General features: G+C 38.2%; 1 protein-coding gene across 6 annotated transcripts in view; it reads left to right on the forward strand.

Annotated features, from left to right (window-relative positions):
• Positions 1–523: 523 nt before the first annotated feature.
• GCFC2 (GC-rich sequence DNA-binding factor 2) overlaps positions 524–23,705 on the forward strand; it is a 74,780-nt gene continuing 51,598 nt past the window's right edge. For 5 of the 6 annotated variants that reach the window (XM_060027450.1, XM_060027451.1, XM_060027452.1 and 2 more), the window contains exons 1-4: positions 524–958; positions 5,308–5,433; positions 21,743–21,964; positions 23,087–23,187. In XM_060027450.1, the coding sequence (XP_059883433.1) occupies positions 670–958; positions 5,308–5,433; positions 21,743–21,964; positions 23,087–23,187 (738 nt within the window). In that variant the 5' untranslated portion in view covers positions 524–669. The remainder of the gene's footprint in view (positions 959–5,307; positions 5,434–21,742; positions 21,965–23,086; positions 23,188–23,705) is intronic. The other variant, XM_060027455.1, reaches the window with a different exon arrangement.

The raw sequence follows: 23,705 nt of genomic DNA on the forward strand, positions 1-23,705 counted from the left end.
TGTTATCTCTGTGCATCTTTTTAAATAACATCCCCATTTTTCAAATACATTTTTTTTTCTTATGGACCAACGTATTTGACCAGGTTCTACTGAAGCCTTGATACTTGGAAGCAATCATTTGATTTTTGCTTATTTGTGCACCTATCATTTATGTGCAGATTTTACTGTGTAGATTTTACTGTTTAGCTTTCAGAGACAATCTCAAACACACACACACCTGCGGTTTTTTTGCTTGTTTTTTTTTTTTTTTTTTTTTTTTTTTCTGTTTTAATTCTTGGTTGGAGAGAACTTCACTCTCTCCAGAAAGTAGAAGAGCAGATCCAGTCCCAGTCCAGGATGTGGGCATAACGCCTGATTCCCAGATAGGGTTTGCACAAGAGCCTGTGAGTGCAGCTTTCCGTGGAACTCACCTCCGGAAGTCAGCGAGATTCTCTGCGACCATCTGCACAATCTGGCCTTGCAAAGTAAAAACGCTCTACATGCCTCAGCCCTGGGAACCGAACTCGGTCGAACAGATCGAAGGGAACAAAGCACGCATGCGCATGGCGAAGCTGGCGTCGAAGACGCGCCGGTAGGGCGCACGCATGCGGCGGAAAGGCGGGAGGCGGGAGCGCGCGCCTGGGTGACTGTTGTAGGCCTGGGTTAGCCAGAGCAGGAAGTGAACCTGCTATGGCTCACAGGCCGAAAAGGACTTTCCGGCAGCGCCGAGCGGACTCTAGTGACAGCGACAGCACCCAGGAGCCGTTTGCTGAACCCGGCGCGCCGGGGGAGCAGGCAGACCTGGGCCCTGCGGAGGAAGGGCTGCAGTCTGGAGGAGGCCGCGCGGAAGCGGCGGAACTACCCCGCCGGGCCCGGGGTCGGGGCCGGGGCCGGGGCCGGGGCCGCGGCCGGGTCTGGGCCAGTTCCCGGCACGCCGCGAGAGCGGCTTCGCGTTTGGACGGAGGCTCGGACGTCCCAGGTGACGCGGGGCAGCAGGATGGGTGCCTGGGGCAGCAGGGTGGATGCCCGGGGCGGGGTGTGGGGAGGATGGGGAAAGAGGCCGCGGGATTCTCTAGAGGTTTCTACAACCCTTTGCCAACCACGAACAACGATGATACCTGCCTGCGATCACTGGCCTGCTGCCTGTATCTCCGTATTGGGCCCCTTGGGGGAGTAGAAAGAATACTGCAAGGTTTGGGCTTGTCCGTGTTTGCACTGTCAGATAAACCCTCACTAATTATATATAGCTTTAGTGCTGCACTTTATGCTTATGAAGAACCTAAATCGTCACAGAAGAGTTTAAAAATTCCTAATACTCCTAGGTAGGTGAAGGTACTTTCTGTCCCCAATTCTTTTCCTCGAAAACAAGCAAAACGATACACTAGAAAAATTTAGGTGACAGGCTTTGGGACATTTTCTTTTGCGTTTTGTTTTTTAAGCGGTTATTTAAAGAAAAGATAAAAATAGCAATATATGCCACTAACAACAGATTGGTGACCCTGTAGAGTACCAATAATGGTGTTAAATACAGTGTAGTAATTTTGAAGTACCTTTGCGTTCTTAAAAATAGAATTCAAGCAGCATAAACTTGTTTACATAAGATGTGTTCTAGTTTGAATTGGAGTTTAATAATAATATAGTTAAAAATAAAACTATATAGTTAGGAAAAGTTAGAAATAAAAACACAGGAACAAGGACTTGGAAGGAACTTGTATAAATAGGGTCTTGAAGTTTAAATACATTAACTTCTGACTCAGACACACATAAAAATATTTAAGATTATGTTTCATTCTAAAAGGAACTTCTAAAAAAATTCAGTAGTGAAGCTCGTAGTAAAGGCCCTAAAAGCAACTAGCTTCTCCAGATAAATGGCACTTTTTACCTACTTTTGTCTGCAAACCATGTTTCTCCAGGATACCTAACACTCAGGTTTAATGAACTGAGGTAATCCCTGGCCTGTTGACATGAGTAGAATCTCCAGTTTGTCACCTGTGGATGATGCCACCAATAGAGTGATGATTCAGCATTTCTGGCTTGTCACAGGATGAAATAACCATGTAGAAAACAAACCTATGTTGCTAATGATATGTTACGTAATTTATTGTTATTTTCAAGACAGTATACATGGTATAATTTCAATAAATAAAAAAGTATCTGTAAAAAAATATATAGTTTTTGGTTAGTCTTGAGGTAAAAAAATTTTCTCCCACTTTTAGTCCAAGTGATTTTGGTGATTTCTTAGTCATTGTTATAATCACCTGTTTATCTGAAGTTCTGATGACTTTTAAAATATTTTTTGCTTTATGTAAGAGTAATCTGGTTAAACTTTAATGGGAGGGGGGGTCCCAGGAGTTGCCTCTTCTCTTGCCTTCTAAAACAGTGAAACAGTGGTTCTCAAACTTCTTGGTCTTAAGAGTACCCTTTTGGTCTTAAAGGTATACATACCCATTATACTCTTAAGAATAATTAAGGATCCCAAAGAGCTTTTGTTTCTGTGGATTATATCTATAATAATTCTGTGGATTATATCTATAATATTTACCATCTTAGGAATTAAGATAAACTTTTATTAATTCTTTTTTAAAATTAACTCATTATATGTACAGATAAACCTTTTTAATGAAAAATAACTGTTTTCTGAAAAATAGAGTGACGTTTTCAATTTGCAAATCTCTTTAATGTCTGGCTTAATGGAAGACAGCTGAATTCTCACAGATATTTCTGCATTCAGTCTATTGAAATATGTTGTTTTGTTTGAATGTATGAAGAAAACCACAGATAGATGATTAGGAGTACTTAAGAGCCTTTTTAGTTCATTGAAGGTGTTCTGCTTTAATGTTACAATGAAGCTCAAAAAGTAATAGGTTCTTAAAGGTTAGTTTGCAATGTGTGTCGACTGAAGAAAATGCACAATGTGAAAGTTTGTGAGTTAAGTTTTATTTGGGGCAAAATGAGAACTATAGCCCAGGAGACAGCGTTTCAGGTAGCTTTGAGAAACTGCTCCACAGAGGTAGGGGAGAGGTCAGTATTACATATGATATTAGTGAAGAGGGGTTTGTGCGGTCAAACACACATTTTGGCAGACTTGCTGCTAGTCATGAGGAGCAGACATCACCATTAATGATTTTAGTGCTTTTCCAGATATGAGGAGATGTAAGGATTGAGCTCATAAAATCTTCTGAAAATATCTGTCTGAAGGCCTGTTCTGCCAGTTTTTCCCAAAGCACAGAGTACCTCATTCCTCATCTCTGCCCTGAACTCCTTTCAGGGTGTATTGAAAATCAGCAGCTACAGTAGTTTGTGACTTAATCCTTGTAGATGCAGAAGGCAAGTGCCAATTTTTAGTTGGCACGAGGAAGCTGAAACCATATCAGTCAATTTTTTTGTACTCCACTAGATTAAAATCTGTCGGTGTGTTTTGCACTTTGAATGGCTCTTTTACCCATGCATGACTGGTAACATCATGCATTGACCCTTTGGAAAGTAGTAGTTCACCGAGTTGCAGTTCTTGCAAGTGTTGGTACAATTTATTACAATGTCAAAAGAAAAACTCTCTTAATGCTACTACTGACATCATCAGTCTTTAAGTATTGGAAAGCTATCAAGTTAACAGTAGAGGAAAGCTTATCAAGTTCACAGTAGTATAATTCCCAAAATTATAGACTTCACTTGAAACTTCTAATTCTTGAAGTGATAGGCACAACTTTGCTCGTTTTTAAGAAAATGTTTGTCAGATACCCATGTCTGAATAACTAGAGTTTGTCTGTCATTCTTTCAAGTAGAAAGGTTTTCCTCCTCAAAGACAGTGGTTAAGTTCAACTTGCAGCTCATCACACAAGTGCTTTTCCTTGAGGCAACCATTGCATTTCATTATGAGCCAGAAGTGCTTTATGCATGCTTCTATTTTGATCCACAGAATATTAAAAAGATGTGTACTCAGGGCCAAAATTTAATCAAATTATTTTTTTATTGTTTCATTAAGGACAATAAGTGAAACTGACTATTTTTCTTGCTAGTACAAGGTGGAAAAGAATACAGTGGATGCTTCTGCAGATTGGTATCACTGTTATGATTCATACTAAAAGATTTGCAGTTTTACCCACCAACGGAGTAGAAAGGGCAAGTAACAAGTTAATGTTGTGATGAAAGTAGTTTGGCTTTTCCCTCAGACCCGCTGAAAGGGTCTGAGGGACCTCCAAGCGTTGATGGATCATACTCTGAGAACCATTGCTCTGGTGTAACTTTACTTCACTTTAAGAAGATGTAGGAGTTGTTATAAATAGCAGTAGCTAAGGAAGATGTAAGCTACAGCTATATACCTTGTCTTTTACACTTGATCTTAGCCAAATGGCCAAGAAGCGATATATTACTTTGTCTTTTAATTCTTGATTTTACTCCAGCTTTTTTGAAATTTATATAGGTTTTCTAATTAAGGAACGTTCTTAATATAAGAGTACTTATTTATGTAATCTTAAATCTTAAGGTTATTCACAACTATTACAAAATATTTGTGAACTAACAAGTCCTTTTTTGTCAATAATACCATAAATTCCTTTACACTTTGCTCATTCGATTCTCACAATACCTCTGTGGGTGTTCTCTCTTAATGCTGTCTTTGTTTAATAGATTAATTGACTATGTCCTTTCCAGAATCACACAATGGAAATAGATCCATGATTTGGTTTGAGGCTACAGTACTCATTATAGTACTTCTTACCACCAGCCATTGAAATGTAACTTAGTATTTATATTACAAGAGCCTAAATTCCAGAATTGGATGAAATTTGACTGAAAGCCCAGCTTCTTCATTTAGTAACTTTGTGACATTGGACATGTTATTTAGCCTTTCCAGTCCTTAATATTCTCATCAGTAATAGCATTTACTTTATAGCGTTGTGAATGTTAAATAAATCTCGTAAACCAGACTTCAGTATGTCTAGCATATAGGAAATGTACGTTAAGTATTCTTTTCTTTTTCTACTTATTCACTATCACTGTTTTTCTTTTTTCATTTAAATATCCTTTCACTTTTTGTCATTTTCTTTTTTCTCTTATGTTCCCTTTCCTCTTTTCGTTTCATTCTTTAATGAAGAGAGTATTTTACTAGTTAAGTAGATAACACAAATAGGATACGTCCTTGTACATTTATTAGACCATCCATTGATTTCAGAAAGAATGGAAATTAGGAAAGATCTGCATATCTACTTTAAATATGTGGAGTAAAATTAAAACACCATATTTTACATATGCCATGTGTTGTTCATAATTTCAATTATTGATTCCAACATCTTGACTCTTTCTTGTTATATTCAAAAAACGTCCTGTTAGAATCCAGAGCGGTTGATCTTTCAACAGATGAAGAGGATGGAACACATCGTTCTTCAGAAAGTAAAGATGATCAGAGTTCATCTTCCAATAGCTCTAGCTCTCTGGAAGAAGAGTTTACATCACTAGGTTGGTAACTTTTGAATTTTGTTTAAGAACTTTATTTCTAATATTAGTATTTTTCTATAGCAGTGATTTTTTTTAATATTTATTTTTTTTATACTGCAGGTTCTTATTAGTTATCTGTTTTATACATATTAGTGTATATATGTCAATCCCAATCTCCCAATTCATCCCACCCACCCCACTTTTCCCCCTTGCGTTTGTTCTCTACATCTGTGTCACTGTTTTCCTTGCAAACCGGTTCATCTGTACCATTTTTCTAGATTCCACATATATGCGTTAATATACGATATTTGTTTTTCTCTTTCTGACTTACGTCGTTCTGGATGACAGTCTCTAGGTCCATCCACGTCTCTACAAATGACACAGTTTCGTTCCTTTTTATAGCTAATGTTCCATTGTATATATGTACCACATCTTCTTTATCCATTCATCTGTCGATGGGCATTTAGGTTGCTTCCATGACCTGACTATTGTAAATAGTGCTGCAGTGAACACTGGGGTGCATGTGCCTTTTTGAATTATGGTTTTCTCTGGGTATATGCCCAGTAGTGGGATTGCTGGGTCATATGGTAATTCTATATTTAGTTTTTGAAGGAACCTCCATATTGTTCTCCATAGTGGCTGCATCAGTTTACATTCCCACCAACAGTACAAGAGCGTTCCCTTTCTCCACACCCTCTCCAGCATGTGTTGTTTGTAGATTTTCTGATGATGCCCATTGTAACTGGCATGAGGTGGTACCTCATTGTAGTTTTGATTTGCATTTCTCTAATAATTAGTGATGTTGAGCAGCTTTTCATGTGCCTCTTGGCCATCTGTATGTCTTCTTTGGAGAAATGTCTGTTTACGTCTTCTACCATTTTTTGATTGGATTCTTTGTTTTTTTTTAATATTGAGCTGCATGAGCTGTTTATATATTTTGAAGATTAATCCTTTGTCCATTGATTCATCTGCAAATATTTTCTCCCATTCTGAGGGCTGTCTTTTCATCTTGTTTACAGTTTCCTTTGCTATGCAAAAGCTTTTAAGTTTCATTGGGTCCCCTTTGTTTATTTTTGTTTTTATTTCCATTACTCTAGGAGGTGGATCAAAAAAGAACTTGCCGTGATTTATGTCAAAGAGTGTTCTTCCTATGTTTTCCTCTAAGAGTTTCCCGTCTTACATTAGGGCTTTAATCCGTTTTGAGTTTTCTTGCGTGTGTGATGTTAGGGAGTGTTCTAATTTCATTCTTCTACATGTAGCTGTCCAGTTTTCCCAGCACCACTCATTAAAGAGACTGTCTTTTCTCCATTGCATATCCTTGCCTCCTTTGTCATAGATTAGTTGACCATAGGTGCGTGGGTTTATGTCTGGGCTTTCTATCCTGTTCCATTATTCTGTATTTCTGTTTTTGTGCCAGAACCATATTGTCTTAATTAGTGTAGCTTTGTAGTATAATATGAAGTCAGGGAGTCTGAGTCCTCCAGCTCCGTTTTTTTCCCTCAAGATTGCTTTGGCTATTTGGGGTCTTTTGTGTCTCCATACAAATTTTCAGATTTTTTGTTCTAGTTCTATAAAAAATGCTCTTGGTAATTTGATAGGGATTGCATTGAATCTGTAGATTGCTTTGGGTAGTATAGTCATTTTCACAGTATTGGTTCTTCCAATTCAAGAACATGGTATATCTCTCCATCTGTGTGTCATCTTTGATTTCTTTCATCAGTGTCTTATGGTCTTCTGAGTACAGACCTTTTACCTCCTTAGGTAGGTTTATTCCTAAGGTATTCTATTCTTTTTGTTGCAATCGTGAATGGGATTATTTCCTTAATTTCTCTTTCTGATCTTTTGTTGTTAGTTTATAGAATGCAAGCGATTTCTCTGCATTCATTTTGTATCCTGCAACTTCACCAAATTCATTGATTAGCTCTAGTAGTTTTCTGGTGGCATCTTTAGGATCCTTTATGTATAGTATCATGTCATCTGCAAACAGTGACAGTTTTACTACTTCTTTTCCAATTTGGATTCCTTTTATTTCTTTTTCTTTTCTGATTGCCGTGGCTAGGATTTACAAAACTATGTTGAATAATAGTGGTGAGAGTGGACATCCTTGTCTTGTTCCTGATCTTAGAGGAAATGCTTTCAGTTTTTCACCATTGAGAATGATGATTGCTGTGGGTTTTTCGTATATGGCCTTTATTATGTTGAGGTAGGTTCCCTCTATGCCCACTTTCTGGAGAGTTTTTATCATAAATGGGTGTTGAATTTTGTCAGAAGCTTTTTCTGCAGCTATTAAGATGATCATATGGTTTTCGTTCTTCAGTTTGTTAATGTGGTGTATCACATTGGTTGATTTGCATGTATTGAAGAATCCTTGCATCCCTGGGATAAATCCCACTTGGTCATGGTGTATGATCCTTTTAATGTGTTTTTGGATTCTGTTTGCTAGTATTTCGTTGAGGAGATTTGCATCTGTATTCATCAGTGATACTGGTCTGTAATTTTCTTTGTTTGTAGTAACTTTGTCTGGTTTTCGTATCAGGGTGATTGTGGCCTCGTAGAATGAGCTTGGGAGTATTCATTCCTCTACAATTTTTTGAAAGAGTTTGAGGAGGATGGGTGTCAGCTCTTGTCTAAATGTTTGATAGAATTCACCTGTAAAGCCTTCTGGTCCTGGACTTTTGTTTGTTGGAAGATTTTTAGTCACAGTTTCCATTTCATTACTTGTGATTGGTGTGTTCATATTTTCTATTTCTTCCTGGTTCAGTCTTGGAACGTTATACCTTTCTAAGAATTTGTCCATTTCTTTCAGGTTGTCCATTTTATTGGCATACTGTGTATTTCTGTGGTGTCCATTGTAACTTCTCCTTTTTCATTTCTATTTTTGATTTGAGTCCTCTCCCTCTTTTTCTTGATGAGTCTAGCTAAAGGTTTATCAATTTTATCTTCTCAAAGAACCACCTTTTACTTTTATTGATCTTTGCTATTGTTTTTTTGTTTCTATTTAATTAATTTTGCTCTGATCTTTATGATTTCTTTCCTTCTGCTAACTTTGGGTTTTGTTTGTTCTTTTCTAGTTCTTTTAAGTGTAAAGTTAGATTGCTTGGGATTTTTTTTTTTCTTGAGGTAGGATTATATTGCTATAAACTTCCCTCCTACAACTGCTTTTGCTGCATTCCAGAGGTTTTGGATCGTCATGTTTTCATTGTCATTCATCTCTAGGTATTTTTGATTTCCCTTTGATTCCTTCAGTGATCCCTTGGTTATTTAATAACGTATTGTTTAGCCTCCATGTGTTTGTGTTTTTTATGTTTTTTTTCCTGTAATTTATTTCTTATCTCATAGCGTTGAGGTCAGAAAAGATGCTTGATATGATTTGTTTTCTTAAATTTACCAAGGCTTGATTTGTGACGAAAGGTGTGATCTATACTGGATAATGTTCAGTGTGCACTTGAGAAGAAAGTGTAATCTGCTGTTTTTGAATGGAATGTCCTATAAATATCAATTAAATCTATCTGGTCTATTGTGTCATTTAAAGCTTGTGTTTCCTCATTAATTTTCTGTCTGGATGATCTGTCCATTGGTGTACATGAGGTGTTAAAAGTCCCCCACTATTATTGTGTTGCTGTCGATCTCCTCTTTTATAGCTGTTAGCTTTTGCATTATGTATTGAGGTGCTCCCATGTGGGTGCATATATGTTTATAATTCTTATGTCTTCTTCTTGGATTGATCCCTTGATCATTATGTAGTGTCCTTCCTTGTGTCTCGTAACATTCTTTATTTTAAAGTCTATTTTATTTGAAATGAGTATTGCTACTCCAGCTTCTTTTGATTTCCATTCACATGGAATATCTTTTTCCATCCCTTCACTTTCAGTCTGTATGTGTCCCAAGGACTGAAGGAGGTCTCTTGTGGACAGCATATATTTGGATCTTGTTTTTGTATCCATGCAGCAAGCCTGTGTCTTTTGGTAGGAGCATTTAATCCATTCACATTTAAGGTAATTATCGATATGTATGTTACTATTACCATTTTCTTATTTGTTTTGGGTTTGTTTTCATAGGTCTTTTTCTTCTCTTGTGTTTCCCACTTAGAGAATTTCCTTTAGCATTTGTTGTAGAGCTGGTTTGGTGGTGCTGAATTCTTTTAGCTTTTGCTTGTCTGTAAAGCTTTTGATTTCTCCGTTGAATCTGAATGAGATCTTTGCAGGTAGAGTAGTCTTGGTTGTAGGTTCTTCCCTTTCATCACTTTTAAATATATCGTGCCCCTCCCTTCTGGGAGGGTTGTCCATTTTATTGGCATACTTTGTATTTCAGGTTGTCCATTGTCACTGCTCCTTCCCCCTGGATGAGGCTATCTACAGTTTCTGCTGAGAAATCAGCTGTTAACCTTACAGGAGCTCCCTTGTATGTTATTTGTCATTTTTGCCTTGTTGCTTTTAATAATTTTTCTTTGTCTTTAATTTTTTTCAATTTGATTACTATGTGTCTTGGCATGTTTCTCCTTGGGTTTATCCTGCCTGGAACTCTGCACTTCCTGGACTTGGGTGGCTGTTTCCTTTCCCATGTTAGGGAAGTTTTCTACTATTATCTCTTCAAATATTTTCTCAGGTCCTTTCTCTCTCTCTTCTCCTTCTGGGACCTCTATAAGGCAAATGTTGGTGCGTTTAATGTTGTCCCAGAGATCTCTTAGGTTGTCTTCATTTCTTTTCATTCATTTTTCTTTAGTCTGTTCCATGGCAGTGAATTCCACCATTCTGTCTTCCAGGTAACTTACCCATTCTTCTGCCTCAGTTATTCTGCTATTGATTCCTTCTAGTGTATTTTTCATTTCAGTTAGTGTATTGTTCATGTCTGTTTTTTCTTTAATTCTTCTAGGTGTTTGTTCTTGCAGTTCTTCTAGGTCTTTGTTAAACATTTTTTGCATTTTCTTGATCTTTGTCTTCATTCTTTTTCCGAGGCCCTGGATCATCTTCACTATCATTATTCTGAATTCTTTTTCTGGAAGGTTGCCTATCTCCACTTCATTTAGTTGTTTTTCTGGGGTTTTATCTTGATCCTTCATCTGGTACATAGTCCTCTTCCTTTTCATTTTGTCTCTCTGTGAATGTGGTTTTCGTTCCACAGGCAGGATTGTAGTTCTTCTTGCTTCTGCTGTCTGTCCTCTGGTGGATGAGGCTATCTAAGAGGCTTGTGCAAGCTTCCTGATGGGAGGGACTGGTGGTGGGTAGAGCTGGGTGTTGCTCTGGTGGGCAGAGCTCAGTAAAACTTTAATCCGCTTGTCTGCTGATGGGTGGGGCTGAGTTCCCTCCCTGTTAGTTGTTTGACCTGAGGTGACCCAGCACTGGAGGCTACAGTCTCTTTGGTGGGGCTAATGGCAGACTCCGGAAGGGCTCATGCCAAGGAGTACTTCCTAGAACTTCTGCTGCCAGTGTCCTTGTCCCCATGGTGAGCCACAGCCACCCTCCACCTCTGCAGGAGACCCTCCAACACTAGCAGTTAGGTCTGGTTCAGTCTCCTATGGGGTCACTGCTCCTTCCCCCTGGGTCCTGATGTGCCTACTACTTTGTGTGTGCCCTCCAAGAGTGGGGTCTCTGTTTCACCCAGTCCTGTTGAAGTCCTACAGTCAAATCCCACTAGCCTTCAAAGTCTGATTCCCTGGGAATTCCTCCTCCCGTTGCCGGGCCCCCAGGTTGGGAAGCCTGACGTGGGGCTCAGAACCTTCACTCCAGTGGGTAGACTTCTGTGGTATAATTGTTCTCCAGTTTGTGAATCACCCACCCAGTGGTTATGGGATTTGATTTTATTGTGATTGCGCCCCACCTCCCGTCTCATTGTGGCTTTTCCTTTGTCTTTTGATGTAGTTTATCATTTTTGGTGAGTTCCAGTGTCTTCCTGCCAATGATTGTTCAGCAGTTAGTTGTGATTCCAGTGCTCTCATAAGAGGGAGTGAGTGCACGTCCTTGTACTCCACCATCTTGAACCAATCTCCTATACCAGTGATACTTATTATTAATAAACTCTAGCGAAGTGTGGGGCAAATAAGTCATTACTAATGATTGTCAGGGGACCAAAATTGGCTGCTCAGTTCCATTACATAACATGCCCACGGTCAGATGGCTTATAAGAGGCAGAGCTAGGATTCCAACCCAGGGAATCTGCTCCAGAGCCTAGGTTCTTAACCACTGTGCTATAATGGGTGATTCATGACAGTATCTAAACATGGTAAGAATTTGTCTGTGAGGATGTTTCAGGTATAGGATGTAGCATATATAAAACTCTAGGGAAGGGCTTCCCTGGTGGCGCAGTGGTTGAGGGTCCGCCTGCCGATGCAGGGGACACGGGTTCGTGCCCCGGTCCGGGAGGACCCCACGTGCCACGGAGCAGCTGGGCCCGTGGGCCATGGCCGCTGAGCCTGCGCGTCCGGAGCCTGTGCATCCGGAGCCTGTGCTCTGAACAAGAGAGGCCACAGCAGTGAGAGGCCCGCGTACCGCAAAAAAAAAAAAACTCTAGGAAAGATAACATGTGCAGAGAACTAAAAAGTAGTTGTTGGACTGAAAATACTTGGTTTAAGTTTAATAAAGAAGAACAAAAAGAAAGCAGAGGGACTGACTGGAGTCAAATAATACAGGGTTTTAAGGGAACTACTGAAAATTTTATGCAAATAGATGACATGACCATTTTTTTGTTTTAGAAAGATAAATCCAGTTCAGGGGTTGGCAGATTACCACCTGTGGGCCAAATGTGGCCCAGTATCTGCTTTTGTGAATGAAATTTTATTAAAGCCATGCTCATTCAATTATGTATCGTCTTTGGCTGCTTTTGCACTACAATGGCAGAGCTGAGAAGTTGTAACAGAGACTTTATGGCCCAGAAAGCCAGAAATATTTATTGGCCTTCTACCTAGCTCAAGGGTTCTTAACTTGTCTTGTGCTGTGGACTCTTTTCAGTCTCATGAAGCCTAAGACCCCTTCTGAAGAAAACAAAGTAAAATGTATAGCTTTATAAAGGAAACATTAATTTGAAATATAATTGTTAAAATATTTTTTTAAAGATTTGTAGTATAGTAGTAAGTGCTTTATTAACATGTGAAATAACAGGAACCAGAAGCTCTTCTAATTTTTTTTCTAAAACAAGTTCATAAGCTACAGAAGTAATTAGTGATGAAGCCAGTATTAAGAATTGAAGCCTAGTAGACAAGTGAAGCTTTGTCTAGACTCTAGGTACAGTGCTGTCCAATAAAACTTTCTGTGAAGGTTCTGTATCTTCACAGTCCAGTACATTAGCCACTAGCCATATGTGTCTATAGAGTTCTTGAAATGTGGCTAGTGTGACTAAGGAACTGGACTTTTAATTTACTTAAATTTAAATAGTCACATATGGCTGGTGGTTACAGTACTGAACAGTGATGCTGTAGAAGATGGCAGATTAGACAGTGTTGGTAGCATTGGGAACCTAAGGAGAAAATGCAGTGTTTGGAAATATGTAGGATAGTTTTAAATTATCATAGTGCCTGAGGTGTTGCTGGCATGTAGTGCCCTGAAGGCAAGAGATGATAAAGATAAAGAATGTGGGACAGTTTACCAAGGTGAAGAATTGTCCCTCCTCTGATGCCCCTTTGAGAAACACTGATTGAAAGATGAAAACTTTTCCTGTAAGGAACACTTCGTGTTTTGTTTTTGTTTTTTTTTCTTTTTTTCTGGAGAGGAAAAGAGGAAGAAGGAATGAGATAAGTGTAAGGACTGGTATGTAGAAGATGGAGTGCATTTATTTTTTTGTTCAGATGATAGAACTATTAGAATGATCCAGTACTGGAATATCGGCCTTGAGATGTGCACTGTTGCAGAGACTGCTTACCAATTGGCCATGATATTAACCTTTATTCTTTTTTTTTAATTGAAGTATAGTTGATTTACAATATTGTATTAGTTTCAGGTGTATAGCAAACTGATTCAGTTATATATATACTTTTCAGATTATTTTCCATTATAGGTTATTATAAGATATTGAATATAGTTCCCTGTGCTCTACAGTAGGTCCTTGTTGTTTATCTATTTTATGTATAGTAGTTTGTATCTATCAATCCCATACTCCTAATTTATCCCTCCCCCACACCCTTTCCCCTCTGGTAAACATAAGTTTTTTCCTATGTCTGTGAGTCTTTTTTTGTTCTGTTCTTGCCTCCTTTGTCATAGATTAATTGACAGTAGTTGTGTGTATTTATTTCTAGGCCCTCTGTTGTTTTCCATTGATCTATATATCTTCTTTTGTGCCAGTACCATGCTGTTTTGATTACTGTAGCTCTATAGGACTGTCTGAAGTCTGGGAGAGTTATGCTTCCAGCTTTCTTCTTTCTCCTCAGGATTGCTTTGGCAATTCTGGGTATTTTGTGGTTCCTTATAAATTTTAGGATTATTTGTTCTAGTTCTGTGAAAAATGTCATGGGCAATTTGATAGGGATTGCATTAAATCTGTAGATTGCCTTGTATGGCCATTTTAACAATATTAATTATTCCAATCCAAGAGCAGGTGATATCTTTCCATTTCTTTGAATCATCATCAATTTCCTGTATCACTGTTTTATATACAGTTCTTACCATATAGGTCTTTCACCTCCTTAGGTTTCTTCCTAGGATATTTTTTTTTTTGGAATTTTTTTTTTGATGTGATTTTAAATGGGTTTGTTTTTTTACTTTCTCATTCTTATATTTCATTGTTAAAGAAGATTTCTGTATATTAATCTTGTATCCTAGCTATCTTGCTGAATTTATTTATTCTAATAGTTTTTATGTGGAAGCTTTATGGTTTTCTGTATAGAGTATCATGTCATCTATGTATAATGATAGTTTTATCTCTTATGTTCGAGTTTGGATACATTTTATTTCTTGTCCAATTGCTGTGGCTAGGACAGCCAAAACTATGTTGAATAGAAGTGGTATGATATTTGTCTTTCTCTGTGTGACTGATTTCACTTAGTATGACAATCTCCAGGTCCATCCATGTTGCTGCAAATGGCATTATTTCATTCTTTTCAATAAGTGTCACAAATATCATATGATATCACTTATATGCAGAATCGAAAAAAATGATACAAATGAACCTATTTACAAAACAGAGTCACAGACTTAGAGAATGAACTTATGGTTACCAGGGGGGAAAGGTGAGAGGGAGGGATAGATTGGGAGTTTGGGATTGACATGTACACACTGCTATGTTTAAAATAGATAACCAACAAAGACCTACTGAATAGCACAGGGAACTCTGCTCAATGCTCTGTAATAACCTAAATGGGAAAAAAATTTGAAAAAGAATAGATACATGTATATGTATAACTGAATTATTTTGTTGTATACCTGAAATTAACACAACATTGTTAATCAACTCTACTCCAGTATAAAATAATAAATAAATAGAGACACAATTCTTATTTGCATTCCTTGTAGAAAAATCAAGTACACGTAGCACTGCTGCCTAGAATCATTACATTTCTTTAAAATGTAAGCAGAATTAAATCTTTCATGATTATTTTATGAGATGGTAATATATTTTTCTCCTTTGACCCATGTACTTGGTAATGTATTGGAATAAATTCTGGAATGTATACTGACTCAGAAAAAAAAATGGTAAGAGTGACATCCTTGTTCAGAATTTAGTGGGAAGGCATTCAGCTTTTCACCATTGAGTATTATATAGGCTGTGGGTTTGTCATAAATAGCTTTTATTATGTTGAGATATGTTCCCTCTATACCCACTTTGGTGAGAGTTTTTATAATGAATGGATGTTGAGGTTTGTCAGATGCTTTTTTATGCATCTATTGAGATAGTCATGTGATTTTGGGCTTTCCTTTTGTCAATGTGGTGTATCACATTGATTGATTTGTGTATGTTGAACCATCCTTGTGACCCTGGGATGAATCCAGCCTGATCATGGTATATAATCTTTTTTATGTATTGTTGGATTTGATTTGCTAATATTTTGTTGAGGATTTTTGCATCGATGTTTATCAAAGATATTGGCCTATAATTTTCTTTTTTTTTTGTAGTGTCTTTCTCTGATTTTGGTAGCAGGGTGATGGTGGCTTCATAGAATGAATTTGGGAGTGTTCCCTCGTCTTCAGTCTTTTGGAGGAGTTTGAGAAGAATAAGAATAAGTTCCTCATTGCATGTTTGGTAGAATTCCTCTGTGAAGCCGTCAGGTTCTGGGCTTTTGTTTGTAGGGAGTTTTTTTATTACCAGTTCTATTTCACTTCTAGTGATCAGTCTGTTCAAAGTATCTGTATCTTCTTGATTCAGTTTCGGCAGACTGTATGTTTCTAGAAACTTGTTCATTCCTTCTTGGTTGTCCAATTTGTTGGCATATAATTAATTGTTCATAATATTCTCTTATGATTTTTTGTATTTCTGCGGTATCAGTGTTATTTCTCCTCTTCCATTTCTTATTTTATTTATTTGGTTCCTCTCTCTTTTCTTCTTGGTGAGCCTGGCTAGAGGTTTGTCAATTTTGTTTATCTTTTCAAAAAACCGGCTCTTGGTTTTATTGATCTTTTCTATTGTTTTTTTGATCTCTATTTTATTTATGTCCTCTCCGATCTTTATTATTTCCTTCCTTCTGCTGACTTTGGGTTTTGTTTGTTCTTTTTCAGATTCTTTTAAGTGGTAGGTTAGGTTGTTTATTTGAGAAATTTCTTGTTTCTTGAGGAAGGACTGTATCACTATCAACTTCCGTCCTAGAATTGCTTTGCTGTATCCCATAGATTTTATATGGTTGTGTTTTCATTGTCATTTGTCTTGAGGTATTTTCTGACTTCTTTTATTTCATTGTAGATGCATTGGTTTTTTATTAGTGTGTTGTTTAGTCTCCACGTGTTTGTTCTTTTCCCATTTTTCTGTCTGTGGTTGATTTCTACTTTCATAGCAGTATGGTCAGAAATGCTTAAAATACTTTCTATACTATATTTTTTGAGGCTTGTTTTGTGCCCCAGTATGTGGTTAACCCTACTGAATATTCCATGTTCACTTGAAAAGAATGTGTATTCTGCTTTGTTTGGCTGTAGTATCCTGTAGAAATCAATTAAGTCCAACTGGTCTGTTGTGTCATTTAGGTCCTCTGTTGCCTTATTGATTTGCCGTCTGGAACGTCTGTCCATTGATGTCAGTGGGGTATTAAAGTCTCCCACTATTATTGTATTCCTGTCAATTTCTCCCTTTGTGCCTGTTAGTATTTGCTTTATATACTTAGGTGCTCCTATATTGGGTACATATATGTTAATGGGTGTAATACCCTCTTCTTGTATTGATCCCTTTATCATTATATAATGTCCTTCTTTGTCTTTATGGCCTTTGTTTTAAAGTCTGTTTTGTCTGATATGAGTATTGCTACTGCCACTTTCTCGTTGTTTCCATTTGCATGGAATATCTTTTTCCATCCCCTCATTTTCTATCTGTGTGTCTTCCACCCTGATGTGAGTCTCTGGTAGGCATCATATTATGGGTTCTTGTTTTCTTATGCAACCTGCCCCTCTGTGTCTTTTAATCAGAGCATTTAGTCCATTGACATTGAAAGTAATTATTGATAGGTATGTATTTGTTGCCATCTTAAAACTTGTTTCCCGGTTATTTTTGTAGTTCTTTTCTGGTTCTTCTTTTTGTTTTTCCTTTTGTAGTTTGATGGTTTTCTTTTATATTATGCTTGAGTTCCTTTCTTTTTGGTTTTTGTGAATCGACTGTATGTTTTAAATTTGTGATTACCATGGGGTTCAAGTATGTTGACCCATAAGTATACTTGCTTTAAAGTGATAGTCATACAAGTTCAAACACATTGTAAAAAAAATCTACATCTTTAGAGTCCCCCTCTCTCACATTTTTTAATTTTGATGTCATATTTTACATCTTCATGCTTATTCTTTTGCTGTTCATTGTAGTTATAATTGCTTTTACAAAAATATTTGTAATTATTTTTTAATCTATGTACTAGCTTATTTAAGTGGTCTTCAATCCTTTTATATATTGGCTTTCCCATTGTGATTTTCCCTTACCTATAGATTCTTGTTTCTCTTTTATTTAGAGGAGACCTTTCAATATTTCTTCTAGGGTAGGTTTAGTAATACTGAATTTTTTTAGTTTTTGCTTGTCTGAGAAATTCTTTCTCTCTCCTTCTATTCTAAATGATAATCTTGCTGGGTAGAATATCCTAGGTTGCAGGGTTTTCCCTTTCAGGACTTTGAATATATCATGCCACTCCCTTCTGGCCTGCAGAGTTTCTGCAGAGAAATCAATTGATAGCCTTATGGTGGTTCCCTTGTAATTAACTCTTTGTTTTTCTCTTGCTACCTTTAGAATCCTCTCTTTAACTTTTGCCATTTTAATTATGATGTATCTTGGTGTGGGTCGCTTTGGGTTCATCTTGTTTGGGACCCTCTCTGCTTCCTGTGCCTGGATATCTGTTTCCTTCTTCAAGGTTTGGGATGTTTTCAGCCATAATTTCTTCAAATATATTTTAAATCCCCTTTTCTCTCTCTTCTCCTTATGGAACCTCTATTATGCATAGTTTGGCATGCTTTATATTATCGCATAGTTCTTACATGTTATCTTCATATTCTGTTCATTTGTCTTTCTGTCTGCTGTTCTGATTGAGTGATTTCCATTATTCTGTCTTCCAGATCAGTTCCACGTTCTGTGTTGTTTAGTCTGCTATTCATTGCTTCTAGATTGGTTTTTATTTCAGCAGTTGAGTTGTCTAATTTTGATTTGGTTCATCTTCATAGTTTCTAGTTCCTTGTTACAGTGCTCTGCATTTCTATTGATAATCTTTCTTAATTCCTTTAGCATTTTTATTACCTTCTTTTTGGACTCAAGGTCTAGTAGACTGGTGAGGTTTGTTTCAGAAATTATTTGTTCTTTCAGGGGATTTCTCTTGTTCTTTTAATTAAGAGTAGTTCCTCTGCTTTTTCATTTTACTTAACTTTCTCTCTCTCTATGAATTTAGGAGAAACATTTATCTACTGTGGTCTTGAAGGGGTGTTTTTATGTGGGAGCATCCCTGTGTAGACTCCGTGAGTCAAATATTTTTGGTGTGTGGGCTGGTTTTGGTGTGGGTGCCAGCCATGTCTTTCCTTAGCATTTGCTGGCCATTAACCCCTTGATAGGGGGTGTGATTGGTGTTGAAGCGTCTAGAACCTGGGCTCTGTGGTGGGCAGGACCTCCTCTTTGCTCTGTGGCTATCACAGCTCTGTTGGGAGTGGGGTCTGCTCCACAACTGTTGGAGTAGAAGCCCTGAAGTTTGTGTTTGATGAGATTTCATTGCCGTTGAGTGCATGCCCTGCCCCAAAGGAGGCGACTGTTGGTGCAAGTGGGGCCTGTATGGTCACATTGAGCCCATGCACCGTCTAGGCAGGCATCTGCAGTTCCTCTCAGACTCAGTGCAATGTTGTGTCCCTTTCTCTGTTGTGTTTCACTCCAGACCTAGTGGTAGGCTCTTTTGTGGAGTGGGCTGTGGCTGGAGGCTGGGGCGCTGTGGCTGCAGGATCAAGGTTGTTGTGCTGCTGCCTGGGACCTGGGCTGCCTCTGTGGCACACCTCTCCCAGGACCTGTCCACCCCAATTCCAGCTCCAGGCTGAGGTGTGGAGTGGGCAGGGCTGGAGCATTCTCACCGGGAAATGAACCACTGCATGCTGCTGCCCAGGGCCTTTTCACTGAACCTCAATGCCCAGCCACTGTGCATTTCTGTGATACCACCTGGTGTGCTCACTGACAAAGTGTGCCACAGCTGGACTCACCCTTCCCTGTGTACATTGACAGTGGGCTCCATGTTTCAGCCTGGACCACACCCCAGGCCATCAGGGCTGTCTCCACTGTCTCCACACAGGTAAATGGAGTCCTCTCCCACATCCTGTCTGCCCAAAATTCAGCACTTAACGTGTTTGTGGTCCCACTTGGCACATGGTTCGGATTGGTAAGTGAGGTGAGGCTTGGGAAGTGCAGCAAGGCATCAGCCACCAGCACTGGTCCCTTTCCATCCTGATTGTTAGGAAGCCAGCATGCCTGCACTCCTCACAAGTATAGTCTAGGCTTCCGCAGCCCCTCTGTCTGTCCCAGCAGATTTCCCAGCTGGCAGGGGGCTCCCCAGGCAAGGGTCTGCCCGTGTGGACCTTCTCTCCTTTACAGATCTCTCCCAGGGGCACAGGTCCTGTCGCTTTTTTTTTTTTTTTTCCTGTCCTACCCAGTTACATGGAGATCTTTCTTGCGGCTTTGGTTATGTGGGAGATCTGCCTGTTTCCAGTTGGTTTTCTATGAGAATTGTTCCACATGTAGATGTATTTTTTATGTGTTCGTGGGGAGAGGTGAGCTCCTACTCTGCCATCTTGATCCCCCTCATAACCTCTACTCCTCAGATAGGATGATCTATGTGAAAATTATTTTTGAGTTATAAATCTACAAAAACATGATGTTTTTATTATTATAAAGCAATATGCTAACATTAATTCATCTCATGTCTGACCAACATCTGCTATGTGGGAACCCTTGAGCTAGGTGTTAGATATAGACAGGACAGGATAGAATACTCTTCTCTTCCTTGAACTTATATTTCTTTATTGTAGTTTGAGAGAGGATTAGCTTTATGTAACACTAGTATCTCACTAGTGAGCCCATTGCTTGTGATTTATTAATTAAACCCCACCAAATCACTTGCTGGTGAATTGCTTCAAGTATTTCTGTTTCTGTATTTATACACTTGAATATTTGAACCTAAGTGTATCATCTTAACTGGTGACCCATTAAAATCCCCTAGGGGGCTTCCCTGGTGGCGCAGTGGTTGAGAGTCCGCCTGCCGATGCAGGGGACACGGGTTCGTGCCCCGGTCCGGGAGGATCCCACATGTCGCGGAGCGGCTGGGCCCGTGAGCCATGGCCGCTGAGCCTGCGCGTCCGGAGCCTGTGCTCCGCAACGGGAGAGGCCACAGCAGTGAGAGTCCCGCGTACTGCAAAAAAAAAAAAAAAAAAAATCCCCTAGGGGGCTATAAAAACATACTGCTGCTCAACTCCACCTCAGATCAACTGCATTTAGATCCTGTGTTTTGGATGGGAGACTAGTTATCAGATTATCAACCTTCCCAGGTGATTCTAATGCATATAGCCAGGGTCAAGAAATGCTGCCATTATCCTGAGTGTTTTGGGAGGATGAAGAGACACCTTACCTGCATCATTTTCCAGGTACTATTCTACAAGAAATTCTAGTCTATAAAAAGTAAATCACTTATTTAATATTCCTTGTTTTTAATGAGCTTATGTTGCTTTCTAGTGTTCATCACTTACTGCTTCATAATTAATTCAAGTACTAATTGTTTTCCTTAGTTCTGGTGTCAAGTATATTGATCTATAATTTCTGAAATCTCTATCTCTTTCAAAAATCAGAGTATTTGTGTATCTCCTGGCATATGGCATCTTTTCTATTTATTTCTCAAAGGATTTGGACCAATTTGTGGGAAAGGATAGAAAATTTTACTCAGTGGCTTGGTATTCCTAATTAATACCTTGAAGTGCTTGAAACAATGATTTCTCTTGCTATTTTGTTTACCTTAGTATTTTGCTTAAGAAACCATTTGTTTCCAGAGTGTAAAGATAAATTTCAGCTTAGATCATGCATGAAGAAACTTGTTTTGAGTTAGAAGAGCGTATATTAATGAAGTTTGTACTGAATAAAATGAAGAAAAAATAAAACAATCCTCTATTAAAAGATGTTGTCCCTTAAGTATTTTAAACCTGGTAAATTACCTGATTATTTCTTTTATACTTTTTAACTTATGTTTATTCATGTGAGAATCGCCACAGGACCTTGGAGGCTGATTTGAATGTGTGCTGCGTTTTAGTCTGTTTCTCACTCCCTGTGTGCCTGGATGCCCAAAGGCGAGGGGCAGGTCATAGTAGAATGTCCCTGTTACTTTATAAGGCAGACTGCTCTACCACTTATCATTCTACCCTCCATGCTCCAAGAGTAACTCCATGCTCAGCCCTCTCCACATCCCTACCCTGATAATTTCAGAGCTTCTGGAAATGAGAAGTAGCCCTCAACAAAAAGTCAGCAAAAACACCTGATGAAGAAGGTAGAAAAAAGATAAATTGGAGTCGTTTCAATATTTTCTGATACTTCTAGATTTGTTTCATTTCTTTAATTTATATTTAATCTCTATCAAAATAATTATCTTCTATTGAAACAGATTTTGAGTCATTATATCAAAATAGTGAAAAAATTGGAAAAACGGTGCTCTTTTCCTTTAAATTTGAGGAATATTTCTCTGTTAGTATTTTGTTTTCAATGTCCTCCTCTTTGTTTCTTTCAGTAAATATCCCTGATGCAGCTTTTATTCAGGCAGCCTACCGAAAACGTGAATTGGCCAGGGCCCAAGAGGACTATATTTCTTTGGATGTAAAACATGCCTTCACCATCTCTGGTGTGAAGAAAAACACTGAATATCCTGAGAGTGAGCCTGATGATCATGAAAATATAATACCATTTACCCCAAAGCCTCAAACACTTAGACAAAAGATGGCTGAAACAACAGGTACATATTTAATTTATTTATAATAAATGAACATTAAGGCATTTTTCATTAGAATATAATTTATGATAAAAATATCCATAAAAACATAATGTAGTATCTCCTTTTCTAAAGGTTGTTTATTTTTTAAATACCAATTTACTGACATCATGTCTTCTAAAATACATGTCTGTATCAAAATGTTATCAAAGGGTACATGCAATAATAATGTTTACTGTTATCTGATCTCCACTTGATCTTTCTTGACAGGTTAAAAAATTTGTAGAGTTTCCTTTTTTTTTTTTTTTTTTTTTTTTTTTTGCGTTATGTGGGCCTCTCACTGTTGTGGCCTCTCCCATTGCGGAGCACAGGCTCCGGACGCGCAGGCTCAGCGGCCGTGGCTCACGGGCCCAGCCGCTACGCGGCATGTGGGATCTTCCTGGACCAGGGCACGAACCCATGTCCCCTGCATCGGCAGGCGGACTCTCAGCCACTGCGCCACCAGGGAAGCCCTCCTATTTTTGATATTGAAAACTTTTATTGTCACCTTTATAAGATTTTTTTTTAACATGGAAACATCGGTAGGATTTTGGTGTCATGCGTTAAAATCTTCCCTGCTCTAGTAAAAAGTTTTCCTCAACCAATAATCCTTAGGTATCAAAGAACTATTTTCACATTTCTCATTTATAAACAATAATGTTTTACCAAGTTTTTGTCATTTCAAATAATACTATTTCAGAATGAGACTTTTGGTTCCTATTAACCCAGAAATTATTTTTGCATGTTTAGATTCTCAGGTAGAATTGAGAATCTCTGATAAAACCAAATGTTGCATTCCAAGCTTTTTCATATGTGACACCATCATGTTTTGAGTGAGACAGTTTGGTGATAAATGCAGATTCTGAAGTCAGATTGCTAGATTCAGGTCCTAGGTTCAACACAGTCCTTAGATAGAGGACTGTGTTATGTAACATCCTGTTATCTTAGTTTCTTTATTTATAAAGAGAGAGTGAATTATGAATTGTGAAGAAAAGGTTAACACATATAAAGAGCTGCTAAGCCATTTATAAGCTCCCCAATTGCTAATTGCTGCTGCTATTAGAATGGAAAAATATGGAATATTTGTACATGAACTTTTTTTTCAAGCAACCAGAAATGAAGAAACAAGTGAAGATAGTGAAGAAGATAAAAAATATCAAGATATTTGGGAACAGCAGCAGATGAGAAGAGCAGTTAAAATCACAAAGGTAATAATCTTTTATGCCATATGTATTAGTTTCCTGTGGCTACTGTAACAAATTACCACAAACTTGATGGCTAAAACAACAGACATTTATTCTCTCACAGTTGTTGAGGCTAGAAGTCTCAATTCAAGGTGTTGACAGGGCTGTGCTCCTTTTGAAGGCCCTAGGAAAGAATTCTTTTTTTTTTTTTTCCTTTTTTCCCCCCTTTTTCTTTTTTTAATTGAAGTAGAGTTGACATAACAGTATTATGTTAGTTTCAGGTATACAAGATAGTGATTGACTTTTAAATACATTATGAAATAAATCACCATGATAAGTCTAGTAACAGTCTTTCACCATGCAAAATTATTACAGTGTAATTGACTATGTTCTTTATGCTGTATATCATATCCCTGTGACTTATTTTATAACTGGAAGTTTGTACCTCTTAATCCCCTTCACTTACTTCACCCTACCCCCATCCGCCTCCCCTCAGGCAACCACCAGTTTCCTCTTTGTGTCGATATTGTCTGTTTCTGTTT

The sequence above is a fragment of the Delphinus delphis genome, chromosome 12 (genome assembly GCF_949987515.2).
Source record: "Delphinus delphis chromosome 12, mDelDel1.2, whole genome shotgun sequence".
Classification (NCBI taxonomy): Eukaryota; Metazoa; Chordata; class Mammalia; order Artiodactyla; family Delphinidae; genus Delphinus; species Delphinus delphis.